The following is a 20313-nucleotide window of genomic DNA, read 5'->3' as shown; positions in this document are numbered from 1 at the left end:
TACTTATACATTCAATTACATACTCACTTAGATACTCATGCACCCACTCACAAACCCATTCAGATACTCATGCACCCACGTAGAGACTCACTCGTAGAGTGATGCACCCATATGCAGACCCACTCACTGACTCATGCACCTAATTAGAGATCCAGTCATAGACTCATGGACACAGTCTGATACCCACTTAGAGACTCTTACACCCACTCACAGACCCATCTGGGCACTCATCCACCCACTCACAGACACACTCAGATGCTCATGCACCCACTTACAGACTCATTCAGGGAGTAATACACTCATGAACAGACCCAGTCAGAGATTTATGAGATTTATGCACCCACTTACAGGTCCACTCGGATATGTACTTACAAATCCACAGAGACCCTCACACACACCCACTGATAGACCCAGAGAGACACTCATATATCCACTCAGATACTCATACACCCACCCACACAACACTCATAATGTCACTTAGACACTGAGTCACAGACCCTCTCAGAGACGTATGCACTCAGTCACTCACTCATACACTCAGAACTCACACACCCACTCACAGACTCACTCAGATGTACACGCATCCACTGACTCAGCCACTCAAAGTCTCACGCATCCACTCACAGATCCACCCAGACACTCACCCTCACAGTCACAGGCCCACTCAGACACTCATGCATGTACTCACCTATAACATCACTGATGACATAATCCACAGAATCTCTCAGGCACCCACTCAAACATCCACACTACCATTCTCAGAAACCATTGACACACCCACACCAGTACTTACACATCCACTCACTAATTCATTGGTCTACACACACATCCACTCAGTCGTCCATGCAACCACTCATAATCCAACTCACTCACTAATACAGCCACTGATATATCCACTCATATACCCATACAGCCACTCACACACTGTCAGTCACCCATAGAGGTACTCACACACCTACTCACTCACCCATAGAGTCAATGACCAGTAATTTACTCACCTATACAGTTATGCACACACACTCATTTATTCATACAGATACTAACATATAATCACTCACTCATACAGCCCCTCACACATGCATCCATACAGCCACACTCACAATCACTCACTCACACTGTCCTACTGTACTTCAAAACTCACCTATACTGTCTTTCACATATGCAGTTACTCACCCATATACCACTGACACATCTATTAACTCACTGACACAGCCATAAACACACACAGTCACCCATAAAGCCTCTCACAGATGCACTCACTAAGGCATATAGCCACTAACACACCCACTCACACATCCATGCAGGCAGTCACACACCCCTCGCCCACCCACACAGACACTCACACGCCCATACAGGTGCTCAGACAACCATTCACTCACCCATACATCCACTCGGGTACCCACTCACCAACCCATACATCCACTTAGACACCAACTGACAGACTGATACATTCACACAACCTAGTCACTTACCCATACACCAATTCACTCACTTATACAGTCAGTGAGGCACCCACTGAATCATCCATTCAGGCACTCATACACCCTCTCATTCAGCAATACACCCTGGTTTATATATTTAACACTCATAAACTTTTTAAAAACATTCAAAGTCACTGGATGATATCATCAGTGATGTCATTTGAGATGTCATCAGTGATGTCACTGACCAGGTCATGAGTGATGTAATATGTGAGATCATAAGCAGTGCATTGAGGGGTGTGATTTAAAGTTAGCTCAGCTAACTGTAACTGCTGAATATATATAATATATTTATTTTTTTACCTAAATTGTGGGATTACTGTGGTTTATGCAACGCATACAAAGGGTAGAATATTGACTCTAGGCTATATATGTGTTGCCAGACTAACAGGTCAAACCATGGAAACAATATAAATGTGCCAAAAATAGAAAATCTTTGTAAACAATTCCCATGTTTCATATACATTATTTAATCATGAGACAATGGTAGGTTGTACTATATATAATTTGTTTGCCTACAATTAGTTACATCTACGTAAATATTAAAGCAAACCATAAAGGAGGCCAGCAGTGACATTGTCCCAAATGGGGGGCAATCCATTTAGTAACCAATTTTTATTACTTTACATAACACATTACTTCTATACAATCACTGGACAATTCTGCTTCAGAGGTGACATTTGCATAGCTCACCTATTAATTATACAGGTTTTTGTATTACACGTAAGGGTTTTGAGTATGAATTTCATTTAAACAGCGGTTATAAATTTGGAACACGTCATACACACACATCGTGACAGAGCCAGTTGTTCATACTCTGTGAAGACCAGTTTCCTTCTTACTAGACAATATTATTCACACAAGTTACTTGCTGCATAAGTTACAAGCCACTGCTACGTCTCTTTAGCTTGGTCTGCACGTGTATTGAGTAAAATGCATCAGAGGACAGAACAAATGCTACACTGGATCCATCAAGAACACTGCATACACTTTTCCTGGGATCATTGGGTTAGCCAGTGTAAATCTAATATTAATGGCACAACAGACACTTTATCTCTTCTGCCTGCTACCAAAAGAGGCCCTGTGCTGATTTTGCAATATAATCCGTGGAATCAGCTGGTATTCCCATGGTGAAGCTCATCACTTATCCTTTATCAAATCAATTTTCTGAAGTGCCTGTACTTACTTAAATGAGAGGCAAAAGTTTCAGATATGTTTGGATTACTACATAGTCTCTGAGTGAACTCGTCCACATTTGCTGCTACACATACACGCATATACACAGAGGTTTCAAAGGCATCTGAAGATTACAATTACTCGCAGGGAGAGCCTGCTCACCAGCACCACCCTCTGATTTTGCGCATGTCTATGTACAGAGACCACTGAGTTAGCCCCAAGTTAGTCAATTGCTCTTGTATATCTAATACATCACCCCACGTTGCTTCATACATGACCTTAAAATTCACCAACACTCATGCAAGTATAAATCATTCTCTTTGTGTATAGCTGTGTGTTTCTGTTACCCCAGTAACCCTCAACGATGATGCCAGAGAGCCACCACTGGTACCTGTAAAGCAAGTCAGACAGGTTGCAATCTATAACAATTGAAGAAACTCCATTGCTAGGAAGAGTTAAATCACTTTAAGTACATGAAAGGGAAAACCTCTTTAAGACATAACGCAGCCGTATTTTTGAGGGTTAACACTTAAACCGATTCCAATAGAAGTTCCACAAAACATTTGGTTGGTGAGTGCTTGCACATGTATGTCACTTTTTGGAATTCCTTCATTTGCAGATTACTGAAAATTGTGCTAGTAGATACACATAATTTAAGAGAAGATGCCCTTTAACAGTACTTTCCTGGTTAATAAGTCCATCATAAAACTTACTATTATGTGGGCTAAAGCAACCATAGGAGTTTCTGTGCTCTGCAAGGCGCTCATCTGAGTTGCTCTGCCACTACACCTGCTGAACACAGATATTGTCTAAAGAGGCAATGTTCATCAGAATTGTTGTGACATGCAATGTTTCCAGCAAAATTGCTGTGCCATTGATTTAGGGCATTCCTAGACTTTCACCCTGAGCATGCCCTGGAGTGCGAACATGCACTTAGAAGATACTGCCCATTGAAGTTAGTGTGCAAGAAACATATACGGTAATCATCCATGAAACGATATTAGTGTTGAATACATCAGGTTTACTGTGCACACTAAAGCTTGCAATCAGGCATTTGTCCCATTGAAACTCTTCATGCTGACTCATTCAGTGATTATGCTATCAGTTTCACTGATTAGGCCGTCCAATCAACACGATGATCTGATTTATAGAGAAAGTCACTTTGCAATGCATTTGCCCATCGGTAATACACCATAATTCTTGCGCTTCAGAATATAAATACCATAAAAGCTCTGGTGAAAATGCCTGCGATCCATGACATCCAAGCAAAATACATTAGATTCACTGCCCAGAATAGTACGCCCTTCGATAGAGAGGCCTCCATTTCATCTGGCAGGATTTTCAGCCTCCAGCTTCATGCCCCAAATGTACAGCTGTGAAATAAGTGGAATTTGCAGATTGTCGGAAAGATTCTGAAATGCTGTCCCCCCATTTTTGTTCTTGGTCTACACCTCATATCTACAAGAGAGCTAAGAAATGGATGATAGTCACTATGCAGCTTCTCTTGGAAATAAAATGACTCAGGAAAGTGAGGGGATACTACTTTTTTTGAGACAATTTGCTGCTGCAACATTTTACTCCTCCTTGTTACAGCAAAGCTGACAGTATAAACATGGGGTCCAGGGTCAATCTACCACAGCAGCTGTCCCCAGATTGCCTGAATATTAACCCCTTCGCTGTGGCGGCTATTCTGTCGCAGCGCTAAGAGGGTGGGGCGGCCGCGCGGCGGTTCCGTGCTTGTGACGGAACCGCTCCGTCACGACTCGCGGGTGAGCTGTGCTTGTGACGGAACGGTTCCGTCACGAACCCGCCCATTAATTCGTCAGCGCAGGCGCGGAATTCGCTCCGCACAGCGGGCCGTGACGGAACCGTTCCGTCACAAGCACAGCTCACCCGAGGCTTGTGACGGAACGGTTCCGTCACAAGCATGCAAAGGGTTAAGACATACTCAATTCTTGTTCAAAGGGGAAAGCAGGGAGGATAACTGCCAAAGAAAGAGGGAAGGAAGGGAAGAGTGATAGGGAGAGAGGGGGTAGAAAGAGAGAAAGCCATATTGAGGACCAGATGTACAAACATTTTGTACTGGAATTGCGTAACTTGCTTGCTGCAGTCCCAGAGCAAAATGTATGTCAGGATTTACTAGGGCATGGAAAGCGCGATGTGCATGGCTTTAGTTAAAAAAAATAATGCATCGCATATCTTTGCCTTGCATTACCTTGCATCTGGGAGGTATTCCAGGAGAGAAGCATGGACATTCCCAGGCATACACCCATGGATGTAGATGCAAACTCAAATTTACTGCAGTCTGTAACCTGGGTTTGTACCAACATGGTGTGTCTAACGTAGGCTGGTGTAAAAATGAGAACTATCTTTATTTCTCCTCATTACTTCCTCTTTGCATGTGTGCTGCATTCTGCAGAACTTATACAAAGAGAAAATACCTTTAAGAGTAGTTTCTGTGCATGACGATATCCCTTCCTGCACAACAATTATTGTAATCACAATGCAGGCACCCTTGCATCATGGCACAAGGGTTTCTGTTTTAGTGCTAGGCAGACAGAAGTATGCTAGTGCTACTAGAGAACAGAACCGCTCTCTTCTTTTGACACAACACAGCAACTTTTCTTGCTGTGATGCATTGCGTGAACTGTTAGTAAATCTAGCCCTCAGTGTCTACTGAGGTTCTGATTTAGGTGGGGATGCAACGGGCTACCCAATGTTAGCAACTGCGCTGCAGTTACTTGTACAATGTGAATTTAAACGTGAGCAACAAAGGAAGTGCTAGTTTAGAGGAATAACCACAAGAAATGGCAGTATATCCATGTGGTAAATTGAATTGTTAACTATTGGACAAAGCAATGGATGAGCTCAGACAAAGTTAAATAATCTAGTGCCTAGAAAGTAATAAAAAGAGGCTTAATTGAGGGATTCCGGGCATATATCTGGTATCTGTGGCTCAAGTGATTGCCACCTTTCAGATAAAAGTGATGCACCAAAGCAACACTAACAATGAGAAATGAAACAGATAACAATTCAAAAGCAATTTGGCAAGCAAAGATACAATATAATGATTAGAAAGACCCCATAATAACCACAATAATTCATGTACATTGGAAAGGTTTGATTTTTAAAGAGAAGAAGCAAAAACTTTCACTGGAAAAAATGAGAATGTGTAAAGTCTGGTATGCGGTGAGGGTGACAACGTCATAGGAGTCGTTTGAAGCAAACTGCAATGAAAGGTGGGTTGGGTAAAGCAAAAAAGAGGTCTAAATTCCCCAGTGGAGAGAATAATTTCAAGTACATAAAGCCTGCTTTTTGGTTTATTAACGTGAAACAAATCTGACATATATGGAAACGTGTATAATTACCAGAAGCAACACAAAGGCCCTCATTATGAAAGGCAATGTGTTAGGTACAATACTTAGTGCACTCAATAAACTATGATACCATGGGGTGCGTTTTTTACTGGACAGTTGTCCCCTTATAAATATCGGGAAGTTTGACCTGAAAATGTATCCAAGGGTGCAGGTTTCATGTTGTTATGTTATGTTATATTAATGACATTTTTAAAGTGCAGCGGTTACCCGTAGGTGTCCTGAGGCTAGCTACAACTCCTATTAGGCAAGAGCAGGAGAAATGGTTTATTGGGAAAATATCCTCGGTCAAAGCCATCCTTACCTCATCGTAATCTCCAGTTTGTAATAATTTCCGACCGACCCTTTTTGACGGAGTCTATTGGAAATTATTACAAACAGGAAAACTGAAAGGCATTGGGAAACTGTCTTTGGGGACCCAGGAGGGACCCCATGGTGCAAGGCCACCAAATGGGAGTCTAGGGAGCACCTTGAGGTGCCTGCCACCGGGTGCAAGGATAGTGTTTACAAGGTCCAATGAAATAAGCCAAACTCATAATTGCAACATGAGCAGTAAAAGATTTTGCCACACATATTGGAATTTATTGGCCATTCATAAAAAGGGCCTAACTCTGCAATGGATTAATAGTCATCTGTGGCATTCACACACTTCCTTGCATTACCTAAAAGATTTGGCAAAAACATTCAGAATCATTTAATTTTCAAACTGCATTAAAGGGACAGGTAAAATACACTCCCTATATATATATATATTTTTTAAAATACGTTGCAATCCAGAGTAGCCTGCTACTCACCGAAAGGTGCTACAACACCTTATCAGTGGAGCAAGCACTACATAAATGCAAACCCTTCCTTCTTCCATCCCTCCACTGTCCTTTTCAATCCAAATATCAGACTAAGAAGTTCACAATGAAAATGTCATATTTCCCCAGGCTTATTCACCACTAATCCTATTCTGACTCCCGAATTGCGTGCTACTCATCGAAAAGCACTTCAACACTTCATCAGGAGTAGCATGCGCTATGTAGATGCAAACCTGTCCCACTTCTATCTCTCCACTATCCATCACAATCCAAACAACAGGCTAACATATCCACCTCTCAAATTAATTTTATATTTCACTTTACTAATTCACCATTAATCCTTTTTGGGTTCCAGAGTAGCGTGCTACTCACTGAAAAAGCACTTCGACGCCTCATCAGGGGTAGTAAGCGCTATATACATGCAACTACAATACATTACAATACAATCATCTGTTGTTAATTGACATGGGGTACATTTTGTTTGCCACATCATCACTGGCCAACACAAACATAGCCTTGTCTTGTAGATGCAATTATATTCAGTTGTTTGCCTCTTCAATAAAGATCTGTGCTGTGGGCACACATTAAAACAGAGAATGTTCATGGAGAAGGCCTCTTTGCTGTTTAGGTACAATCTGTTCGCTGCCAAATAGAAATCATATTATTCCCCGTGGCCCTGTCAGAGGAAATAGTTTCCCTTCTCCTGAAGATAGCAAATGGCGAGGGTGAACTAACAAGTAGTTTCAGGGCACGGTCAAACGCGGAGCTACACAAGGCTCTTCACACCAGCCTTGGGTGACGGGTAATTATTGCACAGGGAGCGTCATGCAGATTTGGAAATGGCTTCTGGCTCGACAGGCTTTGCTGCTGAAATAGTATTTGAGGTTTTCTTCTCAATGTACCTCGTAAACGCTCGCTCTAAGGCTTGTGAGAGCAGTGCTTTCTCCTCCATTGCAATTCTGACATTTTGTACATCTAGTCTATGTAAACGGAGTAACTCCTAATTGTGCAACAATATCTGAAAAGCACTCTCTCGCCTGCAAGTGCAACAGTTCAGAATGTTCCAGGTCCCCAAAGCTAAAGGAATGGCCGAGGAGGCAGGTATTACTAATTTTTAATGTATATTGTATTCATAAACAACCGCTGTTCGGCTCATCTCTAAATAAGACGAGCAGTGCCAGCATGTGGCAGGCTGTCATAAGTGGTGCATTGACAATTATGTGCAGGTTCCGGTGCCGAGCACTGGAAACCATCGCCTTAAATTGAGCAGTGGTCTAATCTAACAAATGTCGCAATAATGAATATCGTGTAACGTCCATAGCATAGCTAGGAAGCTCATTGTCAACTGGTTAAGTGTTATTTTGTGAGATACTGTAAGTGCTAGGATGCGAACAGAAACTGTGTACAACTGGGTAAATACCCTTACATTCCGTATCGTTTTGAAATCATTGTTAAGGGGGGATAAAAGCCCTAAAGGACTCATGGTCCACCATTATAATGCGATGGCCATGGGATGGCCAAGGACTTAAGGACTAGATGGTGATGACAGAGGTTCCGATGAAAACGTGAGGGTCCTACACAGTCTCTGAGTTTAAGAACTGGGGAATGCAATGCTATTATATGAAAATTACAATTGTTTAAACCAGATCTTTGGAATTTTTTCTACAATTACAAATATTTTACATAACACTGTTATGAGTGGAAAAAAAGAATGATGTTTGTGTTCGTGTACACGAGAACTAGATTTGGATACTTCCCAGCTTCTGCCATGCCTTTTTCTGGTTGAGAGGCAGGTAATCAGAAAAGTGGGACAACGTGATACACTTCCACCAGACTGAGGAAATAGGGCTATAGCAGCCACTTAGTCCCTGTACATTGAAAAGTCTTACAGCGATTTTCTAATGTACAATCCTCACAACAGGTGGTATGCAAACAAGACATAGTGCTATATGGGTTGTGAGTGTGTTTAGGTCTATTAACAGTTCTACCTACTATGCTCCTAATAGATACTCAGTGTCTAGAAGCCAAAAAAGCTTCAATTTTACTGTGAATCTCACTCATTTGTAATATAGATTTACCAATAAATATTAATAATTGCCAAGATAAACATAATACCCAATGAAGCAAATTAAAACCTCAATCCTCACATTTATAGTGTCAGATCCCACTGACTTTACATAACAAATATGTTTTTAGTTTAGGAAATCACCATATTTTTGCTTGGTTTCTCCCAATTTTCTCCCCTATCTGTTTAGTTGGCATTAGAACTTTGTGCACCTGACCTCTGCTAAACAGGAGTAAAGTGCATGTGTCCTCCTTCAAACATGTCAAAATTGGCTTACACCTGTTTGCCGCAATTAACTTTCCTATTAGACCATAGTATATGGTGCAGAAATACACCCCTGTCATGGAAAGGTAAATGCCACCTGTAGACTGCAGTGTCTAATGTTGCATCCACTACAGTGGCAGTACAAACATGGCTTCGGGGCTTGCTTTTGTGTAGGCTGACAACACCAGCTTGAATCCAGTGATACAAACCTGTCAAAATCACCATTTTGACAGGTACGAAAACTGAACTTTAAATATTAAATTAGTCACCCATAGGCACAGTTGCTGGCAACAAGTTAGAGTGCATAATATTTAAGAGTAGAGCATATGTGAGATTAAAAAAGGCATGGTACCTGAGTGACTAGCCCCAAATTATATTGCCACTTGCCACGCTGTAACTTGCAGAAAAGGAAAAGTCAAAGTATAGATTATATAGTTCAATCTATAATGTTTGACCTGTATCAGCTATAGACCCAGTCTAATAATAACTCAAATTTGTATTAAATATACTGGAAATAGAACTTCTAGAAAGTAATATTTATCCTGTCTGAGGCAGCTCAAGGCTAATTTCCATTAGCTCTCCAGCCACTGTCCAGCCCTTTCTTGTTATGTTATGTTAATTTCGATTTATATAGCGCCAAATCACAAAAAGGTCTCTTACCGCTTGCTTTGGCTTTCCCTGCGAAATAACCCCTACTGGGCATTCCCAAGGTGAAGACCAGGCATCCCATCGCGGTGCGGCCATAGTGGAAATTAAGCAAGCTATTGCCCAGAGTTGCAGAGTGTGAACCCATGATTCGAGTAGGCACCGAGGCAAGAATTATCGAGTCCGTGGACATTTTGAGCTCAAGACCCTGCTGCGGCGGGAATTGAACCCTGGTCCCGGGTCTGACTTCTGCATCAGGGTCTGCCTCCTCTAACCAGTGAGCCACACTTCTCCCTACATCTTGGCCTGTATGAGCCATGCAAAAGCTGTAAAAACTGCTCCTGGAGCAGAGCCAATGGTGTGGTTGTGGAGAGGTGTTTGCTTTCCCTTGTGGGAAGGCCTGTGTGGGGGGACCCATGAAGTTAATTTACTTCAAGTGAGCCTGCCTTGTCACAAACAAATGGCAGGTGACACCTGAAAGACCCAGCCTATGTCCCCCTATTCAGGCTGGCACTAAAGCAGTAGGAGTAACACTATTCCCAGAACTGGTTTTGAGTTACTACAGAGAGGGGGCTGATCATTACCCTGACTATACCGCTGGGTGGCACACAGGCTCTGCACAAGAACAGAAGGGTTTATGCATCTTGGTTTTTGAAATGTAGGGGATTTTAGGATTCTTTGCAGTAGGGAAAATGGAACTACTGAAAAAGTGGGCAGGGCTGCCCCCAGAAATCCAACCCGGATGGGTTTAAACATTCAGAGGGAAGGGTCGGATTGGTACCTTGAATAGGCCTGCATCAAATTAAAATTGGCTCTCACTCGGGAATTAGGAAACTAAAATGTTGTCACCCCCATTTGCAAACACAGCAGTTTCGAACTTGTAAAGGCGCACTTTATATGTGTTTTGCAAGATATTGGAGGGGCTGAATGCATTTGTGCTTGCTGCAGGCAATGTTTGTGCTAATATCAGAGAAATTAACAGTAAAAATTGGCCCACCAGACCCTAAAACATGCACACAAACAGCCAAAAAACCAGTCCATATTCTGACCTGTCAGACAAGCCCTTCGGGCACTGCCTGATTGCCCTACAGGCCAGTCCAATCCTGTCAGAGGGAATGGCCCTCAAATAACAAAGCTTCTGCAGGACTTAAGAAGCAATTTTTGGGGTGTTTGAAGATACGTTTATTCCACAGACCTGTAAATAACTGTGCATTAAAGCCTTCATGATTCTAGAAGAGCATATGCTAATGCGATCACAACTGAATGTCACTAATAAGCAAACCTATTTCTCAAGCACAACACAGAAACCCCAGCGACAGTTGCATTGTTCCTATCTGGGCTCTTGTTAAGCCGGACTAAACCATGACTCGGTGAGGTGCGCACCGTGATATATCTATAAGAACGGTATACATCAAAGCTCAATAAACCCTCTCGCTGCCTATTCATGAATCCTTTAGTGAGTTCATCATGGTCTGGACATGAGGTGGAAGGTTGCATTTTTAAAACTGGGCCCCCTATTGGTAGATAGATAGATAGATAGATAGATAGATAGATAGATAGATAGATAGATAGATAGATAGATAGATAGATAGATAGATAGATAGATAGATAGATAGATGAGTACCAGGTGGATTCTGTAAACTAAATGCACTCACATTGTATCTAAATTGCATATGGGTGTCATCCTTCAAGCAGTCAGTACTGCACACTCACCCGATAGCCCGCCGACATCCATCTTCTTCAGGTTCTTGGCCTCCAGGATGACGACCGTGAGCTTGCCGGCTGTGGGAACGTAGCGAAGAGAGAAACAGATATCACCGAGCTTCTCCTGCTATGAAGAAAGAGAAAGGAAAGACGGGCATGAAGTCGCTGACTTTCAAGCGCTGCACCACAGCAAATACAACATTTCTAACACAGCATGCTAACAGAGGGGGATTTTCTAAGTCATTGTTCTTGCTGTTTTCTGAGCAGAAAGTTTATAAACAGGATTTATTTTCCGGGTAGATGACTCTCTCCTATTTCAAAGATTTAAGCATTTTCTCTACAGTTGGGAAACTTTGTTTTTCAAAAACTGTACTTCAAAATATTTTACTGCTGCTTTATTTTCCAAAGTCAAATTCAAGCTGTGAGTGCATGTTTATCGATTAAAAAATTCAGCCCAGTTGTCGATCCAACATAATCTTTCAAAATAATCAAAGCGTCCTCAAATAGATTTTTTTATGTAATTCGTTTACTCTGCATGCACGTATGTCTGTGTGTGTGGATGAGGTTGGTGCATTACGAACTATGTTAAGGTAAACTCTCCCGATCCTTTGCCTCATACTTGAAGATAGGTCCACAAGATGAACAAAGCGAACCCGGAGCGCTTCCTCCAGGAACCAGAGGATCTGTCATCACTACTCAACTTTGTCATTTGGCTCATTCTTCTATTTAGTAGTATATTCTCTGATAGAAGGCATTATTGCTGCATCAGGCTTGCTAATATGACCTTTGAGAAGGACCTTTCAGAAGGTCTTGGTAGCCAGAAGACCTGACGTGGACTCTAGGGCAAATCAACCAGGGGTTCTGATCCATTCAGAAGCCCTTGACGAGCAACTGAAAAAAAATGCTATGATGGGATAAAGCCTTTACTAGGGGCGCAGATCTTCATGGTACCTGCACAAGGTCAGAGACCGCGACCAGCAGCCCAGCCAAGGAGGGATCCAAGCTTGTGTTTCACTTCTACAAGGAGGGCTGTTCTTTGCATGTTTCAATAACATGGCAACCAAAATTGCCTGCCCTTAGGGAAACAGATGCAGCTCCCTAGAATGCCTTCGCCCACTATGTTATTACAACTTCCTGTGCACACTGCACAAAGGCTGTATGTTCAGGAAGAGAATGCCTTTCATACTAAACAAATTAGTCAATCAACAATCATATCTGTACATAAACATAATGGGCAGATAACTGAACACAGTATTCAAAATAAAAGGCTAAGTAGAACCCCTGAAACTAGGAAATATGGAAAAATAGAAATTAACAGATTGGACAATTAAAGAAATATGAAATGTTGATCGAAACAAACTCAGGATGTGATGCTAGATTTGAAAAATACACAACGGCACTTTCCCTTAGTAAACATCCACATGGAAATCGAGGGCAGATAAGGAAATTAATAAAAGATCACCTGATGGTGCTCTCCTTGGGATCAATACATACAATCACTCGCTCCTCTGTCCCTCAAACCCCCCATAACGAACTGCTGGTTCGCTCTAGGAGTTATATCACATTCATACATGAATTCCAACACACTGTATAAATTAGTTATTTCCTGGAAGCCAGAACAAAAACTATTAGCTGTGGAAGAGCAATGCATGTGCTCCCATACATTTAGAAAGTCAGTCCCTTGTGGTAGCTATGAGACAAAAAATGCAGGCTTTTTCACAGAGAAATGGGAGTAAAGTATTTAAATGGCAACAAAACTACAATAAATTCAAGAAAACAATATGTATTATTTTCACAATATTTGAGTAAAAATAAGTCATATATAAAGATCAAGGCAAGATAAAACTGTTTCCCTTTGAATTAGACTTTTGATAAATACTGCAACAGTCCTCGGGTGCTTTTTTTGCCAATCTTCATGCCAACTTATGGAAAATATGACTTTATGTTCCGGGTAGGCCTTTAAACTTGTCAATAACGAGTTATACCTGGGAAGGCTGTGCTCGCGGTGGTTAGGGGCTGCAAGGGCTTTCAAACTCACTCCTTGCATCATTGCAGATTCACAAACTGCAATCCACAGAGGGCATCTAATTTGTATGCTGATGGCACCATTTCAGCACCACTGTCCTATTACTTAACTAACATTTAGATGTTACAATTTGGGTTACTGAGTTATTTCCATATTCGCAAGGGCCTTAGCAGATTCACTGGAAGGCGCTGATGATGTGTGCAATTTATTTTCTCATGGTTCCGAACAACACGATTTCCAGTTAAAATGACCATTCTTATGATGGTGTATGGCTGTATCATGATATGCTTCTTCAAGCATGAGGGACCAGGAGCTTCTAGACCCAGCACACATGCTCCCTTTGGTCATGATATGCAAATTATAGTAGCTTAAAATAGCAGCGTCAAGTAACGTTTTTTCTCAATTTAAATGCTGGTGATTTTTGATGCAGGCAAATGTTGTGAGCCATATTAAGGTGGCACAAAAAGGCATCTGAAAACAAAATGTACTCTTTGCAAACATTTGCTCTCATTATTCAATCTGGCTTCATGATAGCACTGGAGACCTTGAGGTGCACCTATTGTAGCACTATCGATAGGAACTATTTATCAATGAGATGTTGAAATGATTGACTTCCAAGGAAGTGGAGTTCACCTTCAGCTTTGCAGGGAGGCAGGAGTAAGAGAATAATGACAGATTTCGAGAACATGCTAGACATCTGATTAATGAATGATTATTGCATCATGAGGATGCTGTGGTATTATATTACAGCCACTCATTCTCTTTGCTCACATTATATATTGTCATGAAGATACTGCTGCACCACTTTAGCAATGTCATGAAACCCTTTGGGGACCCCCCTCGCCCCCCCCCCTCCCCCCCACGCCCGAAGACCAGACAAACTTTCTGGGGAGGCCCTGTAGGATTCAAACATGGGCAAACTCCATACCGTTTCTCCCTTAGCTGTCTTTCAACAATATACAATAGAAGAGAAGGGAAGTCGAGGTTTTATGCACAATATAGTGACTAACAATATAACTAAAGATACGATATGAGCTCTTTTCGAGAGATAATTAAGATGCCAAATTTCTATTATTATAAGACTGGTGGCTGAAAGTGTTAGTCCCTGGGTTGGGCAATCTGGCAGTGATAAATGGGCAGGTCTGACAAGCCAGTGTATGGCTGTTAAATTGGTGTTTGTGTGTGTGTTGAGTGCAGCTTTTTACTGTTAATTTTTCCAGTACCACCACAAACATTGTATGAAGCACACACAAATGTGTTTGTTGTTCCATTCTTTGCAACACGCCTAAACAACAAGACTTTACACGCTTAAAACTGCCCCAGTGTGAAAATGTGGGCCACCTTTTGAGCTATCTAACTTGCTATTAATGATTCACTTTTATTTTCGTACCTTAGCCTTTTGTTTTGCCCCAGTCTTACCTTGGTTAGCCCCGCTATTTAAGTGGATAGTTACCAACCAGACTGTGCCATATTGATGGAAATATTTGATCATGCTCAATGCTACAATTTCTGTAAACGTGTGTACCCCAACATGGCGCCAGGAGGTGGCTTCAGTCCGAGCCGACTTCAGTTCACTTGTCAAAACTGAACTTCGCAGCTATTGATCTCGAGCTCCAGGAGAAATATGGAGAGGCTTTGGCCTTACGGCCAGAGCTGCCGACTTTGAAGCTTTGGTGCCAGGTTGGAGCCTCGGCATCAGTTCAGAATCCTGTGATTCTGCGCAAATCACTTAATCTCCTGTGCCTACCAAAAATGCATGTGCGGATGGGAGGAGCCAAGATGGCGGCCGGGACGGACGTGTAGTCGCCCGGCTCCCCGATCCTTTGTTCCCTGCAGCACTATCCTGCTCAAGATCCTGACAGCGACTGTACGCGGGATGTAGCTGACGTCGCGCTGGTACCGGAGGTGCTCCCCCGGTGTCTCTAGCCGTCTGCAGTCCGGAGTAGTGGCACGCTTCTCTGCGGACTGTGGCTGCGCCCTGGACCTAAGACCCCGTGACTCTGCGCAACGCCGGAGGGGGATGCGGCTCGGAGGGATGATGGAGCGGTGCACTGCGGAACGCTCCCAGACGGACTGTGGAATGTGAGAGTGCTGGTCTCTGCCCTTGCTGGGGAGTGCGTCCCGCCTGCCTGTGGATCTACTCTGCCACACAAGACCCACGCGACACGGAGGTGAGACGCGCCGCTCCTTTCTGCCGTCCATGCAGCGGGCGGCCATGACTAGCCGCCTCACTCGCTCCTGCCGGGATTCCAGTGATGGGGTTCCTTGTTAATTATTGCACAGGCGGAGACGGACCCGGCTGTCCGGTATTACCATTCAATCGGCTCATTGCTTGCTTGTCTTCCCGATTAGAGAAACCCCTAGCAGCACAATATGGCGGAACCTCCCTCTGTGATCGCCATGGGCTCCACCTTGTCTGTGGCATCGGATGCATTGCCGGCATTTTGGCGGAGTGGTGAACGTAGTGCTACACTTCATACCGTGGACGCGAATGGCTCCCCGCCTGAGTATACCCGCGCTTCTATTATGAGCGCTCTCACTGCCCTGACGGAGGAGATGTCTGAGTGCTCCCGAGTACTGGGACGGAAACTGGATGAAGCTGCACTCGTACTTCAGGATATCACGTCTGGCTGTTTGCATCTTTCCTCCGGCCGGCCCCCGCATGATGGTGTGCTGGCTACATTGTCACAGCGCGCCTGTGAACTTGTACGCGCCTCTTACTCCACTCTCTCAGAAATCGTGATGCCTGCCGGTCCCAGCGTCGCTACAAGGTTTCCTATCCTGCCTCAGAACTCTATCCTGGCTACTGTATCACCGTCCTCCCGTGTGACCCGGCTAGCACGGCTCCTAGCATTGAGTAATACCTGCACGCCTCGCTATGTTGCTTTCCACCCCAGCGCTCCACCACTACAGTTGGACATTGGACTGTTGTCAGTAAAAATTCTGAATGTTTGGGAGTGGCCATTTTGTCCTGGGGGATCGTCTCTTCGCCGAAAGCGGCCATCTTCTATCTTTGTTCCACTTGAGGCGGGGCTTTCATCGGGGCTCCGTTTGAGACAGCGCCTGCGATCGGGCCAAGGTTAAGCGTGCCCATGTTGAACGAACTGTGCTTATGGCTGGTTGAGACTCGGACTGGAGTGCTTCCTCAGCGCGACGATGTGTTCTTAGACATTCTTCCCTTTTCAATTGTTGCTTGATTCTCCTTGCCTACTTAAGTTGTTTAAGGGGAAGTGAGGGATGCGATCGGGGCTCTCCGGGTGACTTGTGAATTGATCCTCCTCCTCTATTATTTTTTGGGAGTTCAAGGATGGACTCTGTTCTTACTCCCTATATCACTGGATTATACTTCTTTAACCTTCCTTCTTCTCCTTCCTTCACTTTCTTTCCTTCTTCGTTCTCTTCCTTTCTTACTTCTCTTCTTTCTAAATTTCGGGTTTATTGGGGCGACAGACACTCTGCTAGGGGGGGGGGCAGGCCGTAGCCTCTGCATGTGTGTAGGGTGGGGGGTTACATTTAGTTTTAGTTAGTTTCTATGGTGCCTATGTATGGTCTTCTCTTATGATTTTTCCTTTTCTCTGTTTTGGGTCTGTGTTAAGGTTTAGTGGGGGGTGGGTAGCGGTGTGGGCGATACATAAATGCGAACTGACTCTCCTGCTGTGCTACACTGTACCGCCGAGCTGAATAGGAGTCCTCATAATTGCTGCTATTTTTTGATGTTGCCTGCCCATGTGACGTAGTTAATATACGGACTCAATTCTTCTTGGTTTATTCTTCTTGTTTTATCTTTAGACTAAAAACTTTAAAAATCTAAACCTTCAATGCTCCTCCTCCCTAGCGCCACTATTCCGTTCAGTGTAACTGCTGTGAATTACCGCTATATTGCCTGGTGTCGCTGGGGGAACGTATTGCTTACTTATGTGCGAAACAGTATTGTGGCCGGCCCGATGGTTGTAGGCCCGTATTTGTACCATTCTTCATGCACAATAAAGGTTTTCAAAAATTAAAAAAAAAAAAATAAATGCATGTGCGTCCTTGTGTAACTTTACAGGTTGTTATGGAAAACGCTATTCTATATATATTAGTGAAAATAAAAAATGGCAGAGCACCACATTTGCAGCTCACTTTTGGCTGTTTTTTTTATATCTAAACAGATATTAACCCCTTCCATGCTCATGACGAACCCCAGCCATCATGCACTACGGTGCTCGTGTGCTGATAACGGCTGGGGTTCGTCACGGCCTGCCCCTGTTCGTGCTGTTTACAGCACACCAGGGGAATTGCGGCCACATCGAAAGGGTTAAGAGGCTGCTGTTAGTTATACAAATCTTGTGCATTGACAACTGGACCCATTTTGCTGGCTAGTGGGCATTCCAACATTTCGTTAACTCTTTTCTGACAGAGGGTTACTTACCCACCCGCTTTTCAGTGTTTGTTCTTGCAGATCTTGTGAAATACCACATAAAACCAAGAAACTTTTCTTCCCTCTAGCAGGGCACAGCTCTATTAGAACACACTTATGAGTAGACGGCGTGGATGTCGTCGTCTAAACTCCTAAGGCAGTCTTTCCTGAAAGAGTTAAGCAGATGGGATCCAACAAGCACTGATCAAGTACAATTTATAGGCCTCGTTTTCTAGCAACAAAATCGAAGTAAACTAATTTAAAGGATTTCTGAAGGAATGAGGTCATTTTTTTTTTTTTTTTTAAGACCAATGGTCCCAAACTTTATTTAGTTTCACAGATGAGTTAAGCAGTAGTTACACAGTGTCATAACAAGGAATCATTACTACAAACGGTACTTGGCTTTCAGCACATAATGACATGTTAATTATATATGAGTGAAAATAAACAGTAGCCAGTGGAAATGCATTAATTCACAAGTAGCGGTGCTAGGAAATGTCTCGTGCCGCAGTGCTCGCGGCTCGTAGCACTGCGCAAGGACCAGGGTGTTTAAGAAATCTAACAGTCCTTGTATTAATTTGTGTTCCCTGTTTAGCACAGTAGTAAGCTGGTGCAGGATCATATCCCCCGTCGTCATATGGGTCACTGGGTTTCCGCCTCCTGTACATGGAAGCATCCAGTTGACATGGTGTGATACGGAAGTGAGGAGGGGGGATCGAGTATTAGCGCGTGTACACTATCAACAGTCTCTGCGTCAACCAAAAGATATAACTGGGAAATAAAAGAAGTGGGGGAGGGAGAAACATCTCAACAACTGTTGGACTAGTATACGTGTGTGTGGTAATGTATCTAGATCCCTAGCTATGTGTGGTGCACCCTGTATGGGCTGTGCAGGGGCGGGGTGGTTGAGGATGTGGTGTCGCTGCGGCTGCAGGGCGGAGGAGGTGGGGAGGCGGGGGGGGGAGGGCAGCGGCAGGGAGCGGCAGGGGACAGCTCTCATTGTGCAAGATCTCAGCAGTCGGGGCAGGCGGCGGGGGGGAAGGAGGGGGGGTAGGGGGGGCCCGGCAGTGGGGGGGGGCAAATTCCGTGTCCTACATGGACAGCAAGTAACTGGGCCCCTTCTAGTCCGCGTCAAGGTGGCATTCAATACCGGCCTGGGCGCACGCCCGATGGTACGCGATCAGGGCAGCGTCCCAGTCTTGGGCGATCGGGTATTTCCGCAGGCCAGCGGTCTCCTCTCTGTGTAGTGACACACTCTCCGCACAGGCCCAGTTGCCAAAAGAGCGACGCCAGTCCGCAGGGCGCGGTGGAGTGGCGTTTTTCCACCGTTTCGTAATGAGGCGCTTAGCCGTAATGAGGCCTAAGTCCCAAAAGCGTGCCCGCAGCTTGGTCTGCTTGGTTCTCTTGTAGAGTCCCAGTAGGCATACTTCCCACGTCCTGGGGAGAGTTTCGCCTGCAGCCGCCGTCAGTATGTCAGTGACCACTGACCAGTACGAGGCGAGGTGGGCGCAGTTCCAGAGTGCGTGTAGGAAGTCTGAGTCTAGGAGGCCGCATCTGGGACACGCCGACGAAGTGAGTCCAAAATAGCGATTCAGTTTGTCAGGAGACAAATACGCTCGGTGAATGATATAATAATGGATGGTTTTAAATCGCGCGTTGCGGGGAACATTTCTAGCGCCCGCTAATATCGCGGCCCATTGTTTGTCCGACCAGTCGGAGCCCCGGTCGGTCGTCCACTTCTCCCTCAGTCTCTGGGAGGAGAATTGGGTATGGGTGTGTAGTGCCTGTGCCAGCCAGTGCACTATATGAGACCCATTGCCCATCACGTGTAGGTACTGGATGAGTAGATGAGTGGGCGGTTCTTGGCTCATGTCACCCCAGGCCTTCGTCAGCTCATGTAGGAGTCTGGCGTGTGCCAGGAATTGACCCGCCGGTAGCTCGGTATCTGTGGCCAGGGTCTCGAAGGGCAGCAGCTCTCCGTCACTATATAGACCGCTCAGGTCGTCTAGGTCTGCCTCAGTCCAGCTGCATAGCTCAGTCGAGGACAGTACGCCAGTGCCTAAGGGAGTCCCCAGTAGAGGTAGGTTCGGAGCATAGGGCAGTGTACCTATGGTGAGTCTGAGGGCCCGCGCAAAGCACCGCTTCGCGAGCGCCACATGGACTTGTGTGGGGTGTCGCCCCTGCGTTAGGGGGTGGAAGAGTGTTAGCACCCGTACGGGGGACAGAGTGGTGTCGGCCGTGGCCGTGTCCATCAGGTTCTTGCCGCTCAGCCAGTAAGCGACCCATTGTAGCTGGGCTGCTAAGTAATATAGCTCCTGATTGGGGACTGCTAAGCCTCCAGCGTCCGTGGCCGCATATAGGGTCTTTAACGCTACC

The 20313-nt window shown here is 44.5% G+C and overlaps 1 protein-coding gene across 4 annotated transcripts in view; it reads right to left on the bottom strand.

Moving 5' to 3' along the window:
- The window catches only part of SYT1 (synaptotagmin 1), a 1122517-nt gene that overhangs the window by 305385 nt on the left and 796819 nt on the right, over positions 1-20313 (bottom strand). For 3 of the 4 annotated variants that reach the window (XM_086919582.1, XM_086919586.1, XM_086919583.1), the window contains one exon: positions 11522-11639. In XM_086919582.1, coding sequence (XP_086775708.1) covers positions 11522-11639 — 118 coding nt within the window. The remainder of the gene's footprint in view (positions 1-11521; positions 11640-20313) is intronic. The other variant, XM_086919584.1, reaches the window with a different exon arrangement.

This window comes from Lissotriton vulgaris, chromosome 1_1, assembly GCF_964263255.1.
Source record: "Lissotriton vulgaris chromosome 1_1, aLisVul1.2, whole genome shotgun sequence".
NCBI lineage: Eukaryota > Metazoa > Chordata > Amphibia > Caudata > Salamandridae > Lissotriton > Lissotriton vulgaris.
Note: the sequence above shows the minus strand (reverse complement) of the source record. Positions and strands in the feature narration are given on the sequence as shown.